We start from the raw sequence: 19,691 nt of genomic DNA, 5'->3' as shown, positions 1-19,691 counted from the left end.
AATCTCCTGCTAAAACCAGGCAAAGTCCCTGTATATCCCTCAAGCTATCGTCCAATATCCCTTATAAATGTAGAGACCCCAAAATAATCTTCAAAGCTCTCTCAAAGAGACTGGAGAAAATAACCCCCCTCTTAATTCATCCTGACCAAACTGGTTTCATAAAAGGTAGGCACTCATCAACAAATACACGTAGATTACTTAATTTGATAGACTACTCATACAGTAAAAACCTTGAAACTACAATATTTTCTTTGGATGCAGAAAAAGCATTTGAAAGAGTTAACTGGAAATTTCTGTTTGCAACTTTACACAGATTTGGTTTTGGAACCTCTTTCATTAACTGGTTAAAAATATTATACAATTCCCCAACAGCTTGTGTCAAAACAAATGAACAAACATCCTCCAGCTTCTGTCTCCTGAGGGGCACCAGGCAGGGATGCCCACTCTCCCCTTCACTGTTTGCAGTTTTTATTGAACCACTAGCAGCAGCAATTAGACAGAATTCAGTAATTAAGGGCATAAAATGCAAGAACGTGAAACATAAAATCAGCCTTTATGCGGATGATGTGTTACTTTTTCTCCAAAACTCACAAACCAATATCTCTGGGGTGATTGAATTGATAAACTCTTTTGCAACAATATCAGATTACTCAATTAACTGGTCAAAATCTACAGTCCTCCCGATTAATTGCTCCTTCCATAATTCTTCTTCTACACCACTGCAATCGGGAAATATAAAATATTAAGGTATGAATGTTTCTCCCAAGCTTGCAGATCTGACTAAATTAAACCATATCCCACTTTTAAAGAAAGTAGAAGGCGATCTGGCTAGATGGAAATGTTTACCCATATCACTCATGGGAAGGGTTGCCGCTATAAAAATGATGGTCTTACCAAAAGTAAATTATTTATTCTCAATGATCCCAACTAAACCACCACAAGATTGGTTCAGATCTCTAGATTCATATATGTCCAAATTCCTTTGGAAAAATAAATCCACACGTATAAGCTTAAAAACACTACAAAAGACCAAGGATAAAGGAGGATTAGAAGTACCTAACTTTCAGCACTACTTCTTAGCCAACAGGCTTCAGTTTATTTCAGGATGGCTAAAACATACCCTCTTAGATGAACCTTGGCTAGATGTAGAACAAGCACTTTGCAATAATCTAGAGATTTCAGATCTACCATTTATCAGCTCAAACATCCAATGACATGAATGCTTCAAAAGCGTCAGCATCAGCTCTTCTCTGACAGCATGGTGGGAGTTTCTAAAATTGACGGAGTCTTCATTAATCCCATGCAAACGTACACCTATCTGGAACAACCCTGACATATTACAAAACAATAATATGATAAACTTTCCAGATTGGAGTGGTAAAGGAATCAAATACTTAGAACATATATTAGAAGGAACAGAATTTATTCCATTTGACAGACTAATTACACAATATGGGATCAAGAAGAAAAGATTTTTAGAATATCAACAAATTAAATCCATAGTAAAAAAGAAATTTAAACCGGGTCAAGTTGAACTACCAACACCACCAAGTGTGGTTCAATTTTTTACTCTTAAAACCCCAAAATTACTTTCCAAAATATACAGAATGCTGTCTAAAACGGATGAATCAATATCACTTCAATATCACTGCAACCCCCCCTGGCTTCTGCTCCGCCGCTGCTGAGTGACCCCTCATCTTGGGCTCTCCTCAGCTCTTTCTGGGATAGTGGTGCGGCTGCCCCTCTGTTGGTCTTCCTTGGTCTCTTGTGTTCTGAGGGCCTCTGGTTGTCTGGAGTTTTGATCTCCTCCATACCTGCTTCATGCCCTGGAGGACGGGGCTGTGGCTTCCCACACCCTCTAGCAGATCATTACATAAAGGAACTTTTTAAATACAAGCACGCTCATGCTCACAGGTGTACACATGGGTGCTGACACACACAAACTACACCCTTTTTGGCTCCTACCTCAAAGCACACTGTGTGCTGTCGATCTTACGTGCTACATAATAATGTTTAGTATTTACTGTGATATTCCCATAGATCATCGTGATGTTGTTTATTATGTTGCTCTTTTTTCTTTCTCAACAGGTGATCGATATATTTTTTGTCTGCTTATTTTGTTTGTTTTTTGTCCTTTATCCCCATCCCTCTTTCCCGCTGTTTTTCTTTCCCTCTTTCTTTCTCCCCTTTCTTTTCCCCAGTCAAATCTGTCCCGTGTTTAGCAAGTGAAAATAAAATAAACAATAAAAGGTGAATCAAATAGACCAATACAGCAAGGCTGGGATGGTCCATTTGATAAAGGAAATCTGTTGGGCATCTTTCTTCGCCTTTAGACAATAATTCTGATGGCAAAAGCGCAAAAAGGGACAGGCACAAAAAAAAAAAAAAAGCTGATTTTATTACAGCAGTATAATGATCAAAACTCATCTGTGGCTTTAACAGTTTGTTATGCCAAAAACAATTTGAAAGGGACACTTAAAATTAATATTTAAAGCCTGTGTGCCAAAAGCCTAGTTTTGTTAACATTTTTCTTCAACAACTGCATGGTTTATCACTATAAATTATGAGATGTAAATATCTTTATTTCACAAAGGATGGTTCAGTGTTTCCTAATCCTGTATGCTAAAGGAGGTAATAAAGGAAACACTGAAGTACCTTATCTAAGCATTTTTAAAAATCAGTCAGCTTTTATAATGACCACTGAAATATGGTTAAAGGAAACATAAAAGTAAATGATAAATGTGAGTGAACTGTTTCAGGAGGAAAATACAAGAAAGCATTATCAGGGGAGGAAACACAAGAGAATTAATCAAGATAAAAATCAAAACAAGAATTCAACGATATGCGCAGTAATAATTAGAGTGTTAAACACCTAAAATAACAACAAAAAACCCCAAAATCCTCTACCTAAAACCAACCTGTAATATATTGACAAATAATTCCAAACCCAGAAAATGCAAAATGGCAGGGAGATGACTGAAGTAGTTGCTGATTTCCTACAGCCTTACATACACCTATTTCTCACTATTTGTCATGCACACACAGGTTATAACTGCAACAAACAAGTATTTGGATTTAGAACTATTAAGTTAAAGTGGTAAATATCATTTCAAGGCTCAATATTTAACTGATGAGCATATACATTAAAATAAATGCTCCCATCACAATGAACCCACAGTATACACATCAACTTAAAACATTAAATTATGATATTTAAAACAAGCAACAAAATCAAAATGCTTTTGGAAACCGTAATCTCAGACTTACAATTAAAACCATAAATCTCAGGTTTAAATGGGGAAATGCATTACATGTCTTCACACTCTGCTATAAGTGATTAAAAACTACAATTTTAAAAAAACGAAATAAATCAAAATAACACTATTTAGACCCTCGTGATTAAGACCTTATTATTAGCAGTTTTAATTAATATCTATAATATTCAAAATGCTCTTTGTATAAAATTCATTAAAAGCCAAAAGGACAAATCAACACAACATTAAAAGAGACCAAAACAAATATTACTATGACAGTATCTAAAGATCTCCTGTCTCTATCAGTGTTTCCTCAGGGATGCTCTGTGGGTCATCAGGCCTCAGCTGTTTCTGTGGAGCAAATCAGAAATGGATCAGCTGCTGAATGGATCAGTTATACTGTAAATAAAAACACAATTGACAATAATCAGCAAAATAGTTCATTATCAAAGCCTTTTAAACAATTCGTGACATTTTAAGATTTACCTACAGTGGTTACATTTTTTCATCTTGACTGCCAATAAGTTCATCACAATGTCTCTTCACCACCTCAAGATGTTTTGATACATCTGAAAAAAACAAAACATTTGTATTTATTATATAGTTATTGTTAGTGTTTCTATTGATGTTATTTCTGTGCTCAACATAAGTACTTTACTTCATACATTCTGTTTACCTGGCAGTAAGCAGGCCTCAGTCTTGAGTGAGTGTTCAATGGATTTCTTCATGGTTTCCTCCAGTGTCATCAGGATGGTTTTCTAATTTATTATAAAAGCCTTTGTTACTTTTTACAGAGGTAATACTGAAACCAAGAATAACTGGACATAAATTATTGGTTTGATATGCTTTTCAAGGTTGCTTGGGCATTTTTGTGCATCTCAACAAAATCTAGAGACGCATTCATATAATTTGTTGTCATCATATTTCATATTTTAAATTTTGGCAAACCTTTAAATCGTCCAACTGCTCCAACATGGCATTTTTTGCTTCTTCAAACATATCCATCTTTGACTCCACATGTCTCTCAATAGCGTCCCTCATGTTCTTCAGGGTGCCTGGTCCTTTAAATGCTGCTGCTTCTACAAGGAGAAAATTTTCAAGCACACTTGAATAGAAATACTTTAATTTGTGTCTTTCTTACCTTTATAGCATTCTTTCATGTTATCCTTGATTGTCTCTGTCAAACTGTTGTACATCAATTTCTTTTGTGTGAGGATGATTTTGTTGAGCTTTGCCTTAATGTTTTTTTCCTTAGAAACATGAAATATGGATTAACATTGTTTAAAAGACGATGATTGGATGATTTTCTAACAACAGATAAGCCAACAGGTTAATGATTAGGGAAGTTCTTTTACCTCCGTCTTGAGAAATTTCAGTTGCAGTTCAACATCTTTGTACTTTTCAATCAGTGAATCGGTGCCGAGTGAAAACGCATCAATGGCTCCATTGAAATGTCCACATTTTACGTCATTTCTGAATGGGGCAAAGATGTGGTTATTAATGGCAGTATTAGCAAGTTTATCATATAGTGCAATTTGGATTCATGTATTCGTCTACATATTGGTGCTGTTCAGAATTGGATTATTCTCACGGGAAGGTATCTCTGAATTCTTTATCAATGCTTTCAGTCAAAGAAAATGCTAATATCATGTTGAGATTTTTTGGTTTTCCTGTTTTTGGTTTCTGGATGCCATCATTCCTAACTACAGACTTTAGTGTCCTGTGAAAAGTTCTGTCTTTCGCCCCCTGAAACAAAACAAAATTTCTTTTAAATCACATGGTCACAAAGTATCCTGAGATTTTGATCCAATTGTAATTAAAATACATACAATGGGGTGCAAGAAGAACTTCAATTTTTTTTTACATAAATTTAGGGATTTTTCAACCCCCTCGCATAGGCATTGTCCAAAAGCTTTTGTTTTTTCTTCAATTGCTTTTTCAACTTTATTAAGTTGGATGCTCAATTTTTCCAGAAGGTCTGCATAGACATCGTTTTTTTGTTCAATCTAAAAAAATTAGAAAGTTAATTATTTAAAGCAGTAAAATATAACAATGTTTATTTTCTCATTTTACAAACCCAAGTTTTTAACATAAAGCTCATGCATAAGTTCAGTCAGGTCTGTCATCATTCATCTGCCTCTGTCTATTCTTTATGTCACTTTCATTTTCCCATACTTTCGACCTCATTACTCTAGTCCAATCATTTTTTCTGCAAGCCAATCAGTCTCTGTTCTCTGTGCTTTTATCTGCTCTTCTGTCATTCTGCCTTTCAGACTCTCCGTCATGCAACTCGCCTCCTCCCCATCTTCACCTCAACCTTCCTGTGGTCACTCAGAGCCCCATCCAAACTACCATCTTCACTAGCCCAAGAATCTAGACTCTGGGGACCCTGTCCTAACTCCCATCATTTCTGTGCCCTCATTGGTTCACTGGAGTCTGATTGGTAAATAACTATTTCATCAAATTCTCTCAATAAATAATATTCAGTTCTTCCAAATTATTTCTCTTTATTCAATCGCTATTAATATATTACTACAGATTGATTTATGATGGCCAGTATCCCACATTTTTAGTGAATGTGAGCATACATTACAATACATTAATACACTTTACTTAGCGGCTATGAATATTTGTATGACCTTTAACAAGATTATGAATGAGGCTTTATTGCCTGCTCTTACCACTTCTCTTTTTCTGGCCCCTTGAATCAAAGACAGAATCCCATGAGCTCCAGACACATAGTTTAATGTCTCTGAATGAGCGTCATTCAATTTTTTCAAAATTTCCTTAAGTTTCAGTATTTCTGTTAAAAAATTGAAAAAGAAATATAAATCCGAGCAATACATTTTCTGTTACACAAAAACATACCATCACTGGTAGTGACTTCACCTACCATTGACATCTGGATTTACATTCTCCCCTTTGAGGAACTCTTTGGAGCTCACTGTGAAGACTTGGACACTATCCTCACTGAAGTGATTCTGAGAACATTTTTGTTTGTTTTTCATTTGTAGGGCCGTTTTAGAAGATACTTGTTTTAGATTTTGCTTTCAGATTATAAATTTACCTTAATTAATTTCTGCTGGCTGAATTCCTTCATCACATCATTCTTGATTCTGTTTCTATTAGAAAGGATAGTAAAATGGGATGTAAAAGTAATTTATTGTTATTATTCATCTAATTAGAAACCAAATTAAAACATACATTTATGTATATGTTTTTTAAATATATTTAAAACAAATATATAATTATATATTTTGATATTAGGAGTTGTATCTCATAGAATGTAATATTAATAATGTCATAACATTTTATTAGATGAAAAGAAGCACCACATTCTTGTTTTTCCTGACCTCTATTATTATAAATAATAGTTCTTAAATTAATTTTGTCAAAGTGTAGCCTACTACAATGGGAAACCTTAGCTTCTTTTGTAATGGATAACCTCACTCTTGACATAACATAAAAGCGAAGTGTATGGTCACCATGTGCATCTGCGCCAAACTTTATTCGTAATTTGCATTTTTTTGTCATATTTGACTTACATATCATCTGGGTTTTCATGATCTGACTTGGTGCAGATAAAATGAATTTGCTGACACTCGCCACCATTTCCAAGCAGGCTACTGGCACCTTCCAGGATGTCCCAGGCTTGTTTTTCTGATGCTGCTCGAGTCATTTCAGTCACAATCCACACAGTTGAACATTTGGCAACAAACTGGAAATGAAATAAAAGTATGTAAATTATAAATAAATCATGTTTTGAAAAAAGATGACATGACTTCTGTGAATTACCTCTGTCCACATTCGATCTCTGCTTCTGTTAGAGTCACCGTTTCCAGGAAGGTCCACGAGTGTGACATGATCAAGAAAATCATTGTCTGGCACTTTGACAGTCACACACTTCACAAGCGGCCAGTACCACCTCTTTACTTCTTCTGTCTCATTTGACTCACTTCTTGTATATTTCACAAATTTTTTAGACAACTCTTCAGCCTGCAAAAAATAACAAGATGAATACAAGACAATTTAATGTATGTGCTCATAACAAGTTTTAAAAATTGCATGAAAAAGAAAACAGGAAATCGAAGCTAGCTCAAACATTTTAAATGAAAACCAGGAAAATAAATTCAAAGAGAAAACAAATTTTAATTTGGTGCATGATTACATTTCTTTTTTTTTTTTTTAACATTTTAACATGTGGATCACAGTAAGTGGACTGGTTCTTATGTTGAGCTTTCTTTGACTATACCTAAACATTCAAAGCATTTTCTATAACTTGTCTCATTATGCCAAACAATTTTTTCCGGGTACTTTCTAGCTAACATTTACACACATTCATACTCGGATGGATGCATCAAAGAACAACACAGGGTTAGTAGATATTTGATGTTTTATGTTAACCTGAGTCAGTCAGCAGACTTCCAGTCTGTGAAATACTCTGGGTTTTTTTTAAACTTGTGCATACAAACTTGAACTTCTTGAACACCTCCACAAGAAAAACTGCGAGCTTCACAGTCCCTCAGACCGCAGCAGCAGGACAGTAAACCATAACATTTTAAACACCATAATTGTCACTGGGGTTTCTATTACTTGTTTCGTGGGTGTCAAATATTTTGGAAATTACCATGCGGCAGATAGATATGTCTGCTCAGCAATACTCTGGGGCAACATCTGCTTCACCAGTGCTTTCTTTTTTTGTCTGCACTTTCCAAGTAGGGAGTCATTAGATAGCATGGACATCATCTTCCTACTAAAGAGATAGCATAGCTTAATGCTTCTTTAGTGACTTCTTACTGCTCTCTATGTGATGTTCATAAGACACACTGATCTTCCTTGTATCTCACCCAAACTGTGGTCTAACATATGCTTTAAACTGTCATTATTCCTATGTTCTAAAAGACAAAGAAGTGAAGCTTGAAAAAGTTTATTTTTGGTCTGTAGTTCTGCACACTTACTGAGTCACTTTTAAAAATTTTCCTTTTGGACTTTAGAAATTCTGGAATATCTCTGAAATATCTGCTGTCCATGAGGCTGAGAGTGGATTTTTCTTTCCACGCTTCTCCATACAGCGCTGATAACTTTCCATCAGGGTCAAGTAATACATTGTTGCCACCATCATCAACATCGTCATCATCAACATCGTCTTCAGCAACCTGTTTTAGTGATTGCATTTCGTTTTCCCAATCCTTGAAAAAAAATAAAATAAAGTAAAGCAGTTTTTGCAGCAACATTGTAACACATTACTTTTACTTCAAGAATCACCACATTCATTCTACCTCTTTTGTAATGAACTCGATGTGTGCCTCATACTTTGATTCATTGGTAGCCTCCACCTTTATTATTACTGAGGTACATGCACGGCCACTTCCGGAAGGTAACAGGCCATCCTTATTAATGATGGCATTGATTAAAGAGCTCTTTCCAGCCCCGGTTTTACCAAAGACACCAACCAGGTGTCTCTTGTCTGTCTCCAAATCCTTGATTTTATCCCTGTTGAAAGAGTTTAAATATGGATTAAATAATCTCGTCTCACAAACATGAAATTGAAAATGTGGCAAAATCAGAAAGATCTCTTTTTGAAAACTGGTGGAAAAAATTATTTAGAATGTTTAGACTTGATATTTTTTAACATCTCTGGAGACTTCATACATGGAAAACATAACATATTTCTCAGTATTCAAAAGTTACTGTTCACCTCTAAAAAGTGAAATTATGGTTTCTGCAGTAATGCGGACGCTGCACCGGTCCGTCGTGGTGAAGAGGGAGCTGAGTGTAAAAGTGAAGCTCTCAATTTACCGGTCGATCTACGTCCCTACCCTCACCTATGGCCACGAGCTGTGGGTAGTGACCGAAAGAACGAGATCGCGGATACAAGCGGCAGAAATGAGCTTCCTCCGAAGGGTGGCTGGGCTCTCCCTTAGAGATAGGGTGAGAAGTTCGGCCATCCGGGAGGGGCTCAGAGTAGAGCCGCTGCTGCTCCACATCGAAAGGAGCCAGCTGAGGTGGTTCGGGCATCTGACAAGGATGCCCCCTGGGCACCTCCTGGATGAGGTGTTCCAGGCATGTCCCACCGGGAGGAGGCCCCGGGGCAGACCCAGGACACGCTGGAGAGATTATATCTCTCGGCTGGCCTGGGAACGCCTTGGTGTTCCCCCGGATAAGCTGGAGGAGGTGGCTGGGGAGAGGGGGGTCTGGGCGTCTTTGCTTAGGCTGCTGCCCCCGCGACCCGGCCTCAGATAAAGCGGATGAAGATGGATGGATGGATGGTACAATTCACCTTAATACTGGAACAAACTGCATCACAGCTCCATGTTGAGCTCTGACAGAGTTTAAATCTTCAATCTCTATATTATACCAAATTACACCAAAATGTTCCTCCAACTGTTTCTTTTTCCTAAAACTTCTTTTGACCCCTTCCCAACCTTTCTGAGACATGTTGACATGAAATTCAAAATGACTTTATTATTTCCTAAAATAATTTTCTCAGCTAAGATTTGGATATGTTTTTCTTATTCTATTGTCAATAAAATATTAGATTAGGAGATTTGCTGAATGTTTTTTTTTTTATTATACAGACTGTCCAAACTTTCTTGAAATTGAGGTTGTGAATAAATATTATTTTCCACTCAACTATAATGATTTATTCCACAAATCCAGTGCCCTTTTGCTTTTATTGGTTGGAACAAGGTCCAACAAAAATAGGAAATCTTTATTACTCACTTTAGGAAAGCGCTGAGCTTGTCACGGCCATGGAGTCCTTCACTAACACGTCTCATTATGTCTTTGACATCAGACAGAATTTCTGTTTCTGTCAGAGAAACAGAAAAAACCCTAATAAGTAGGAACCTGGAACCAGTGTAATGCAGATAGATAGATAGATAGATAGATAGATAGATAGATAGATAGATAGATAGATAAAGAAATATTATGCCCATTAGTATTGTTAATGCACCTGACTGTGATCCTGCTGCACAGCTGTATTTTCGTTTAGGAGGTGGTTGCCATTGGCTGGACTCCCCCTGAAGAAGATCTGACTTTCTCTTTCCTTTTTGGATTTAAAAAACAAACAAAAAATAAACAGAAAAAAACAAACAAACACAAGCTTCTGATAATGGAGTTATTTAAATGCTAGAAAAATACAACAGTGAAAATAAATACATTGAAATTGAAATTTCAATGATACATTTTTCTCACCTTTTTCACTTATGGATGCCAAATCCTGAGGATGAATATAAATATTCAACGTTGATATTTGAAATTAAACTACTATAATTGTACATGTATGCATAATTGAATTTATACAAGAAAATTACTTTCACATGCATTGTACTAAGTATATGGACTTACATTCTCTACTACTAAAACTTTTTTTTTTTTTTTTTTTTTAAGAAAGCTTTCATATTCTTGCTTCTCAATAAACATGATCCCATGAGTCAATTTTTCTGTCTCATTCAGCATCAGTGACATAGACCTAGAGACCAGTTGGTAACCACCTACCTTGTTTCTGGCAACCACTAACTGTTAGGGTAAAATTGTGTATTCACACATCAGGCAGCTATATCAGTTTAGTGGTTGGTGAAGGTTGTAAAGATTTTAGGTTACCAACTGGTCTCTAGACATGCATGACTAGGGCTGTACTTTGACTCAGTAATCAAAGTTATTATCTGAAATCCAATAATCCTTAGGTGATCCAAATCAGCTGTTTCTTTAGGCTTGTTTGCAGAGCAGGTAAAGCTAAGTGCAAATCAATGTAAAATATTTACTTTAAAAATCTAAATAACAGTACAGATACTGAAGAGTGCCATGAAACTTACTTGACCAAAAGTATTGACTGCTTCTTTTTGTGTTTGAGTTGTATTTCGCTCTTCCTAGCACAATGAAAACATTGCAAATCCATATCAGCAAAAAGGATTTTTTGTTAATAATATTTTTGTTAATAATATTGCTATCATAGACACAAGTTAAAGTAGTTTGTGTTTGTGATAATAATTCTACAACAAATTCATCTGTAAGCATTAACAAGAGGGAGGTTTTTCAGACAAAAGGAAAGAAATATTAAAGGATTTAATTACCTTTAACAGCTTTAGTTTATCCTTGAATTTCACTCTAGGTCCAGCTTTTGTGATCAATTGATTAATTTCCTGATCATCAAGATGATACAGACTTTCCTCATCAATTTCTTCAGCTGTAATAAAATTAAATAGCAGAAATAAGGATTATTTATAAAATTACTTCAGAAACACTTTTTAAGGAGTTCTGCATTGATGTATGAGTTGAACACATTTAATTCCCTTTTATTTTAAGTAACTATCACTTTCCAGTCTTAGGACATTTTCTCTTGCCTACATATTTTGTGTAGTAAATATGAAAACCACAAGTGCTTTTCTACTCTCTAAGCATAGACAACATTCAAAACTGATCATATAGTACAGAACAGCATTTAAATATGTATTAATAATTATCATTATCTGTTGTCATCACTAATAGTTTACCTTTAAATGCCTCAATCCAGTCTTTTAGTTTCCATTTAGTCAGTTTGCTTCTCACGAATTCATCCATGACTAAAAATAGAAACTGAAAGAAAAATTTTAATTTCTGATCCTGTCAAGGTGAACGAGCGGACAGAACTCTGAAAGGTTTCAATTAAAGAAAGTTTATTTACAGTGACACCAGGCGCTATAAAGAACAGTGTAGGGGAATGGGGGCTCCGTAGAATCCAGGAAAAAGTGAACACGTCCAAAACTCCTGTCCTCGCTCGCCAGTAACTCACACGTCCTCTTTTGTATGCCACACGACGTCCACACACGAATACTCTCACTTACGATAAAGTAAAGGGAAAACAGAAAAGGGTCCGGGAGGATCTGAACATGGGGAGGGAACACAAATTACAGATCCACAGAAACACGACGACGGAAAGCACGTTAAACAAGAGAGAGCCGGTACTACACTGCCTTATGGTATAACGATCCAGCAAGAAGTAGCACAGAGCCACCGCCCTTAGTAATGGCTGGAGACCAGGGGCGGAGCGTGGGGGTGGCTTACTGGGCTTAAGCCCGGGTTGTTTTGTCAGAAGCCCGGGGTCTTTTGGAGTGTAATTTTTTCATAGTTAGATGCCTGGCTGACAACTGTATAAAACAAAAAGTACACACAATACTCGAAGCACATAGTGCACACTGTGGGAATTTACGACTGTGCGTGAATCCCCCCTGATATATGATCCGAGCTCAGGCACTAAACTATGTAGCGAGGGGGCGGGGCAGCTGCTGCCTGTGAGTGCGCTATTGGAGAAACGGAGCCAGCCATACTAAGAAGAGCTTAAGTTTGACCAGGTACCAAAGCAAATCATTCGTACTGTACAAATAATGTAAATATGACGGTGAATCACGAAAGATTGATATCAAACTGATCACTTGACCAATATTACGTTACTTGCTCTTCAAGTGAATCAACAAATGGCGAAATGAAAAGCCGAACAAATGCTATTTTTTAGAGAGTCTTAGCTTACATGTGTTTATTTCACATTTTCAGTTCTTACCCTCCCCGACTAAATCGGTTTCAGTTATGTACTGAAATATAAGAATGGACATTAGAGGCTTCTTTCAAAGAAAAAACTCAGGTAAATGTTATTTTATATATTATGCTTTGTATGTTGTTCAGTAGGGGAGACTGGGGATAGTTGTAACATTTTTGACATTTCTGTCTGTAAATTGGAGCTCTTTTAAGGTAGTGGATTCAAAATGTAATCCAAAGTATTAACATGTCTCGGCTATTAAATAGTGCAGCTATTTTCTCTGCAGCACAATTACCCATTGCATGGTATGGCCTCAAACACAAAGAGTGAAATGTTACAATTAACCCCATAGTCTGGGTTAGTTGTAACCAGTGTTGGGTAAGTTACTTTAAATTAGTAACTTAGTTACATTACTAGTTACTCCTATCAAAAGTAACTCAGTTACTTCAAGTTACTCGTTACTTTCAGAGTAACTAGTTACTAGGGAAAGTACCTTTGGTTTTACTCAGAATTCTCTTGTTAATGTGTTGCTTCCGTAACTGGATACCCAGCAAGATTGCCAGTCTTCTAGCTTGCTTACTTGCCACAAGTGCACTGTGCCACCTACCAATAGAAAGGAAAAAATAATGTGCCCATTTCCAGGAGAGAAATACCACACCTGATTATATCCTGGCCTGCTTTTTACATCCAACACAAAAACTGCAGTCGTGGTGCTTTCGATTGTACTCAGAACTCTGAAATTCTGCCTTCTGAATAGGAAGATGTAGGTAACACCAGACTGCAGATGAGCTGCATACAGAGCTGGACTGGGACAAAAAAATCGTCCCGGGCATTTTGACTAGAGACCAGCCCACCATTATAGGAAAAATGATAAAACCTTTGAATGAAAATAAACCCACAGTGATGTACACTGTTCTGATGGTATATATGTATCAATCTATCAATTGTTTGTTGTAAGACTCAGATAATTATTTTTTTAAAAGTGAGACATTTTAAATGAGAATAAGAAAGTATTTCCTTGTGCCCCCCTCTCCCTTTTAATGCCCTACATGGACCCCTGGCAACACTTTGCTAGACCCGCCCCTGCACAGTTACCAGCTGTCAGCTACTTAGAAAAGGATCCTGGTGTTATTTGTCTCTCAGAAACAGCTCATAACTTCCCTTCAACTCATTCATGTCATCTAAAAGGTAAACCTGTTTCTCCATCACAGCTCTGATGATTCAGTAAGGACATCTCCGGGTTTCATCTTCATGTTTCCCTCTCATCACATAACCAAACCATATCAAGACATTGCAGGATTGTTTTAACAACTGCGCTTTGTTGACTGTTTGTTGACTGTTTGTTGAGTTTTGGAAGCTTGGTTTTGCCTTTGCTGGATACTGATCTGAAACTCTTTTCTTGCTGCGTCACGACTGACTTTTTAGCTAACGTAAGCTAAAGTGGCAGTTTCTGTTTTTGTTTTTGACGCTGTCGCCGGTACGAGATTCCAGAATGGCACCACTTACCTCAACATCCAGCTGTGAAAGCTGCATCAACCTGAGCCAAAAAGTGATCGAGCTGGAACAAAGGATATCCACGCTATACCAAATCCAGGGGGCTGAATGCGAACTTGACACGATCCTCCTTGGCAAAGCTCAAACCACCGCTACTAGCGCTGAGCTAGCCGACACAGTGCACCATCCAGCTGCTGTTTCCCAAGATCCCGCCAACAGTCAACACAGGCTCTCAACTTGCATTGCTGGTGCTTCTGCCAAGGACGAGAACTCCTGGTTTCAGCTAGGGGCCAGACCCAAGGCTCTGGTCAGCTCCACTCCACTCCAACCAGCGCCATGGACCGTGGTTGAGACGCGTGGTGGCTGCAGAGGGGGCAGGAGGATCCGTCTCTCGCACCCTCACCCCTCCGGTGCGGTAGTACTGGAGAATAAATTCAATGCCCTGGATCCTGTGGACTTTCCTCCTCTGACCACTAGCCCTCGCCATCCTGCTGTGTCGCTGAGGTCTGCGCCATCTCCACCACTACGCCCCCGGAGCCGCGGCGGGCAACCCGACGCTGTGGTGCAAACTCACCGCGGAGAGCTGTGCTTTATCCCGGCTCCTCGGAGAAGAGGACCCACGGCGCGGCTACCTGGGAGTCACTCACGCAGTCCGGCTGGCGCATCTCCATCTGAACACCCCCAGTGTCGCGGCGCGGGCGTCTCAGATGGCCAACAGCCCCCAGTGGCACCTCCTCTCTCCACGCTGGTCCTCGGGGATTCCATCGTCAGGAACGTGCGGATGAGGGGGGCGCTCACGCTGTCGTTCCCGGGAGCCACTGTTGTTGACATAGTGGACAGAATTCCCAACATGCTGGCATCCCACCCACAGGTTAACCGGCTCATCATCCACATCGGCACCAATGACATCCCCAAACAGCAATCTGAGCTGCTGAAGTTGGACTTCCTCCAACTCTTCAGCCTCCTTGGTCAGTTGCAGGTGAGTGCTTTTATCTCCGGGCCCACCCTCACCTGTGGCAGAGGGATAGGCCGTTTCAGCCGGCTGCTCAGCCTTAACACCTGGCTTTCCTCCGCCTGTGTCTCCCACGGCTTGGATTTTATTAACAACTTTGATGCCTTCTGGGAGAGGAGGCATCTTTTTGGGGCAGACGGGCTCCACCTCAACGCCTGGGGACGCCGTTTGCTGTCCGCCAATTTGGCATTTGGCGTACAGCACTCCCGCACATCGCCCTGTCACTACCCCAAACTGACGTTACCTGCTGATCTGTCTGCCACTGACTGATGTTCCCCTGGTCCCAGCTCCTATATTTGTTCCACTTTTAACAGTAATACACAAAACTCTGGACTAGGACCTCTCTCTCCCACAGTCAACACAATACCCGTCATAATCACAAACAGAGAGCAACAGAATTATCATAAATCCAGTAACTCCAAAAACATTAATAACCTCCGGCCTCTTCAAAAATATCAACATCCATTCAACTCTATTGTCAAAAATCCACCAGTCTCAATCAGTATGGCACTTTTAAATGTACGCTCTCTGTCGAACAAGTCTTTTATTATTAATGATTTAATTTTAGATAATAAACTTGACTGTTTATTTTTACCTGAAACATGGCTGGGCTCGGATGCACCAGTTGTTCTCACTGAGGCCTCCCCACCAAATTTTAATTTCTCTTTTTCTATTAGAAGTGGTAAGAGAGGTGGTGGGACTGCATCTTTAGCCAACAACACACTCACCTCCAAACAAATTTTATTTGATCATTTTACCACTTTTGAATTCTATGCTATTGTTTTCAGCAGCCCTCCAGTTTTATCTGTCACAATTTATAGACCACCTAAAGACAGCGCTGCTTTTATCAAGGAATTCACAGAATTTTTAACAAACATACATTCAAACTATAATATGATAATTTTAACCGGTGATTTTAACCTGCACATAGATAATCCTTTTGACCCTGCAGCAAAAGAATTCTTAAACATTCTTCACTGTTTGGATTTTATCCAGCACGTCACGCAGCCGACTCACAACAGAGGACACACTCTGGACCTGGTCATCACCCATGGGCTGTCCACCAGCGTGTCCTCTGTTGTTGACTTGGCTGTCTCTGACCACTACTGTGTGTTTTTTAACATCACCGGTTTTATTCAGCGGGAGACCTCGGTGCGAACTGTGAGGAGGCGCTATCTAACCTCTGAAGTGGCTGCAAATTTTACCAGGGTTTTAGACGAATGGCCCCCTGTGATTTTACCTGCACCCTGCGATTTGATTTTTAATCATTTCAACAGCAAACTGAAGAAAAGCCTTGACTCCGTTGCTCCACTCACCACCAAAAAGATTAACGTAAAACATGCATCACCCTGGAGAAACGAAGAAGTCAAAAAACTCAAAAGAAATTGCAGGGCAGCAGAAAGGAGATGGAGGAAAAATAAAAACACTATCAACCATCAAATATTTTGCGAGCAACTTAAAATGTACAATAATACATTAAGGAAGTCAAGAAATTCATACTTCGCCAAAATAATCAGTATTAACAAAAATAATCCCAAGGTCCTCTTTTCCACCATAAATGCACACACAGATATCCCCCTAAAATAGCTAAAACTAAAAACTATTTTCAGAAACATTCAGCTTTGATATTAATGAGTTTTTTGGGTTCATTGAGAACATGGTTGTTGTTCAATAATAAAATTATTCCTCAAAAATACAACTTGCCTAATAATTCTGCACTCCCTCTATAATCCAGTTTTGAGATCCCTTCCCAGACACCTCAACACCCACACACATCATAGGGCCTTCTGACCTCAGGAAATCACATGATAGGGTGGGGCTAGGTTTCACAATGAGCTCACCCCAAACCTTGGCTGATTGTGACCAACACCTGTTTTCACACCTTGGCTCATGTGATTAGGTAGAGGATCAATAGGGGGTCCATGTCCATCTTAGGGGACACTCCAATAGGGTTTAAATCTGGGACTCTCCACCATTTGACCCAGGAACTGAAGAAGCTTCTCGGATGAGAGGTGAAACGTCTTCAAGCAATTTAAAGAAGTCCAGATGCTTCTCTTTCCAAACTTCTTAGACAAGCCTGACCTGGATGACTGAGAACATTCACAGACATACTACAAGCTACTACAAGAGACAAAACGTCACCAAAATAAGACAGGAAATGTCTGAGATTTACCTGGACTAAAATACATGCTTTTCACACACACAGAAGGCAAACCACAGAGACACGATAGGCTTAACAAAAGAGACACTAAGGACAAAACACATAAACAAGACTAGGAAACAAAAGAGAACCAACAAAATTAAACAAGAAACCGGAGACTATAAATATAGATAACAAACCTCAGAACCCCTATGAAATACTGAACTCTGGGCAAAATAATGCAAAGTATCAAGTGAAATTATTCCTGAGATTGAAGAAAAAGAACCATGAGTCCATAACAACAACAAAAAATGCTGGGACTAAGACCCAGGACAATGACAAATATAATACATACTGATTCAGTATCTACTTACATGTGGTCTCTTCTACTGAACTGAAGTCTGTTTCTTCTGTGTATTTTGCACTTTGTATGAATAGTCCCCTCCCACCACTGACACAGATCACATGGTGACATATTTTGTGTTACGCAACAGAACAGCAGATCTTAAACACTGCGTCATTACTCAGATAAATCTGTAAATTCATGTTGATTAGAAGAAATAGAAAAAAAAAATCATTCTAGCAACTTGAGTTTAGATGTGTGGAGTTAGATATGTTACTGAAGGTGTTGAAAGTAATGCAGATACCAGAGAGTGAAGCCAAGTTGCACACCCTGAAGGTTTTTTTTTTTTTTTTAATAAACTGGTTTCTTATTTGCATAGGCAGAAAGTTGCTGTTGATATCCGGGAACAGGTAGAAGTGATTTGCACACTAGCTTGAATACCCACTCCTAATTTTCCTCAAAACCAACGACCTCTTGCACAACCACCACCAACACCATTTATTATGCGTGCAAACAAGTTATTATCTGTGCAAATGATATGGTATCCCTATCCTGGGATATCAACAGCAGCTATGAAGACTATGAAGATGTGCTCATTGCTGATGCAGGCCTAACATGTGAAGACTGCTGTTGTACCTACATGCATTTAAACCAAAGACACACACACCAACTAAAACTGAGTGCAAATATTAGGGTACAAATCCACACAAGGAAACACAATGTCAAACAAAGGAAGTCTGGAAAGCAAGGATACTTATTTTACTCCGTACTTTGATGTGTTCTTTTCAGCCTCTCTTACATTTTCAACACACATATTTGTTAATCTTGATGTTTGTTTCATTTCATCATATCGCTGTGACCTCACAGATACAGAGCTTTGTGCTACCACTGTGCCAGGGTGTAAACACCAGTCACCAGCAAATTCTCCATTGAGTGGTTTGCAATTCTGGAGAAGTGGCCTTGTCACAGCATCAGAGGAGCAAACCAAGCAAAATAATTTTTAGGAGTGATCTATGAATGGCTTCATGTGTGTGAAACGTGTTTATATTAGGAAAATTTTAATGGCTTTATATTCCAGGATTTGGCTGTTTTTTGTTTGTTTTTTAAAATTACCTGTAATATTCTTTTTATAAACTTTACTCTTGGTCTGATTTTAGGAATCACAGCAATCTAAGCTAAACTGGCACTGTAAACTAAACACAAGGCAACACAGGCTTAAAACATGACAAGAGAACCACAGCACAAAGAGAGGGTACAACACCACACAGAGCAAACACAGGGCTTAAATACACACTGGTAAATAATCAGGGAACTGGAGACAGGATGGAAACACACCTGGGAGAAATTAGAACTAATGAGAGAAGGGGAAGCAAAACTAGACCCACTGCACGTAGGGCTGGGACTATCAAAATAAAACTGGAAACAAAAGGCAATTCACAAAGACACGGACTTGACACTGAGAGACAGACTGAAGGAATATGACACATGGAACACAAGGAAGACACTGACTTAAACTAGAAGGCAGAACAACAAATAACATCAAGAGAACAAAACCATGAGTAACTAATAATCAGGAAGTAGAACTTAAACACAAAACACTGGGTAACAATCAGGACCATGACAAGCAGATTGACATTTCTGGCTTTTAGCGAAGAAGCTGTATATCTTTTGGTCATGTCACATTGTATGAGTTTACATGGTCACAGGGGTATAAAACCAAGCATTTATGAAACAAACAAACAACAAACATTTATGAAACAAGATCACCTTTGTGATGAACTGACTTTGAGACTGCAAGCCTGTCCCTTACATCACTGAAAGAGGTCACATGTACACATGCACACTGTAGTACCAGACTCTGTGGCCACACAGTGGTTTAAGTTTTTTTTAAAGGATAACCCTTTATTTCCCTGAAATAGAAAATACAAAGGATT

At 38.5% G+C, this 19,691-nt stretch overlaps 2 protein-coding genes across 9 annotated transcripts in view; one reads left to right on the top strand and one right to left on the bottom strand.

The window, feature by feature from the left end:
* Positions 1-19,691, top strand: part of ccp110 (centriolar coiled-coil protein 110) — a 664,638-nt gene that overhangs the window by 397,227 nt on the left and 247,720 nt on the right. The window lies entirely within an intron of this gene.
* Positions 1,407-18,888, bottom strand: LOC113010070 (nuclear GTPase SLIP-GC-like). 8 transcript variants are annotated; one of them, XM_080300288.1, is made up of 23 exons: positions 18,871-18,888; positions 11,920-12,118; positions 11,750-11,831; positions 11,330-11,442; positions 11,072-11,125; positions 10,452-10,476; positions 10,210-10,302; positions 9,978-10,065; positions 8,534-8,747; positions 8,213-8,443; positions 7,050-7,250; positions 6,800-6,972; positions 6,322-6,376; positions 6,148-6,235; positions 5,936-6,057; positions 5,084-5,260; positions 4,846-5,000; positions 4,610-4,727; positions 4,396-4,504; positions 4,203-4,333; positions 3,931-4,012; positions 3,745-3,823; positions 1,407-3,605 (listed from the first exon to the last, which is right to left on the bottom strand). In XM_080300288.1, the coding sequence occupies exons 3-22, from the start codon at positions 11,814-11,816 to the stop codon at positions 3,750-3,752; spliced, it is 2,370 nt and encodes a 789-aa protein (XP_080156414.1). In that variant the 5' UTR covers positions 11,817-11,831; positions 11,920-12,118; positions 18,871-18,888; the 3' UTR covers positions 1,407-3,605; positions 3,745-3,749. The 8 variants fall into 8 exon arrangements, with proteins under 8 accessions (XP_080156414.1, XP_026004683.1, XP_026004682.1 ...); XM_026148898.2 differs by lacking the exon at positions 18,871-18,888 and adding an exon at positions 17,789-17,814; XM_026148897.2 differs by lacking the exon at positions 18,871-18,888 and adding an exon at positions 13,262-13,557.

Source organism: Astatotilapia calliptera, chromosome 4 (genome assembly GCF_964374335.1).
Source record: "Astatotilapia calliptera chromosome 4, fAstCal68.1, whole genome shotgun sequence".
In the NCBI taxonomy this organism is placed as follows: Eukaryota; Metazoa; Chordata; class Actinopteri; order Cichliformes; family Cichlidae; genus Astatotilapia; species Astatotilapia calliptera.
Note: the sequence above shows the minus strand (reverse complement) of the source record. Positions and strands in the feature narration are given on the sequence as shown.

Coding starts and splice junctions, on each gene's coding strand:
- LOC113010070 (XM_080300288.1), bottom strand. CDS start 11,816: ATGGATGAATTCGTGAGAAGCAAACTGACTAAATGGAAACTAAAAGAC. Junction 10,066..10,209: donor TGCAGCAGGATCACAGTCAG/GTGCATTAACAA, acceptor TTTCTCTGACAG/AAACAGAAATTCTGTCTGAT. Junction 6,377..6,799: donor CATGAAAACCCAGATGATAT/GTAAGTCAAATA, acceptor CCTTTCTAATAG/AAACAGAATCAAGAATGATG.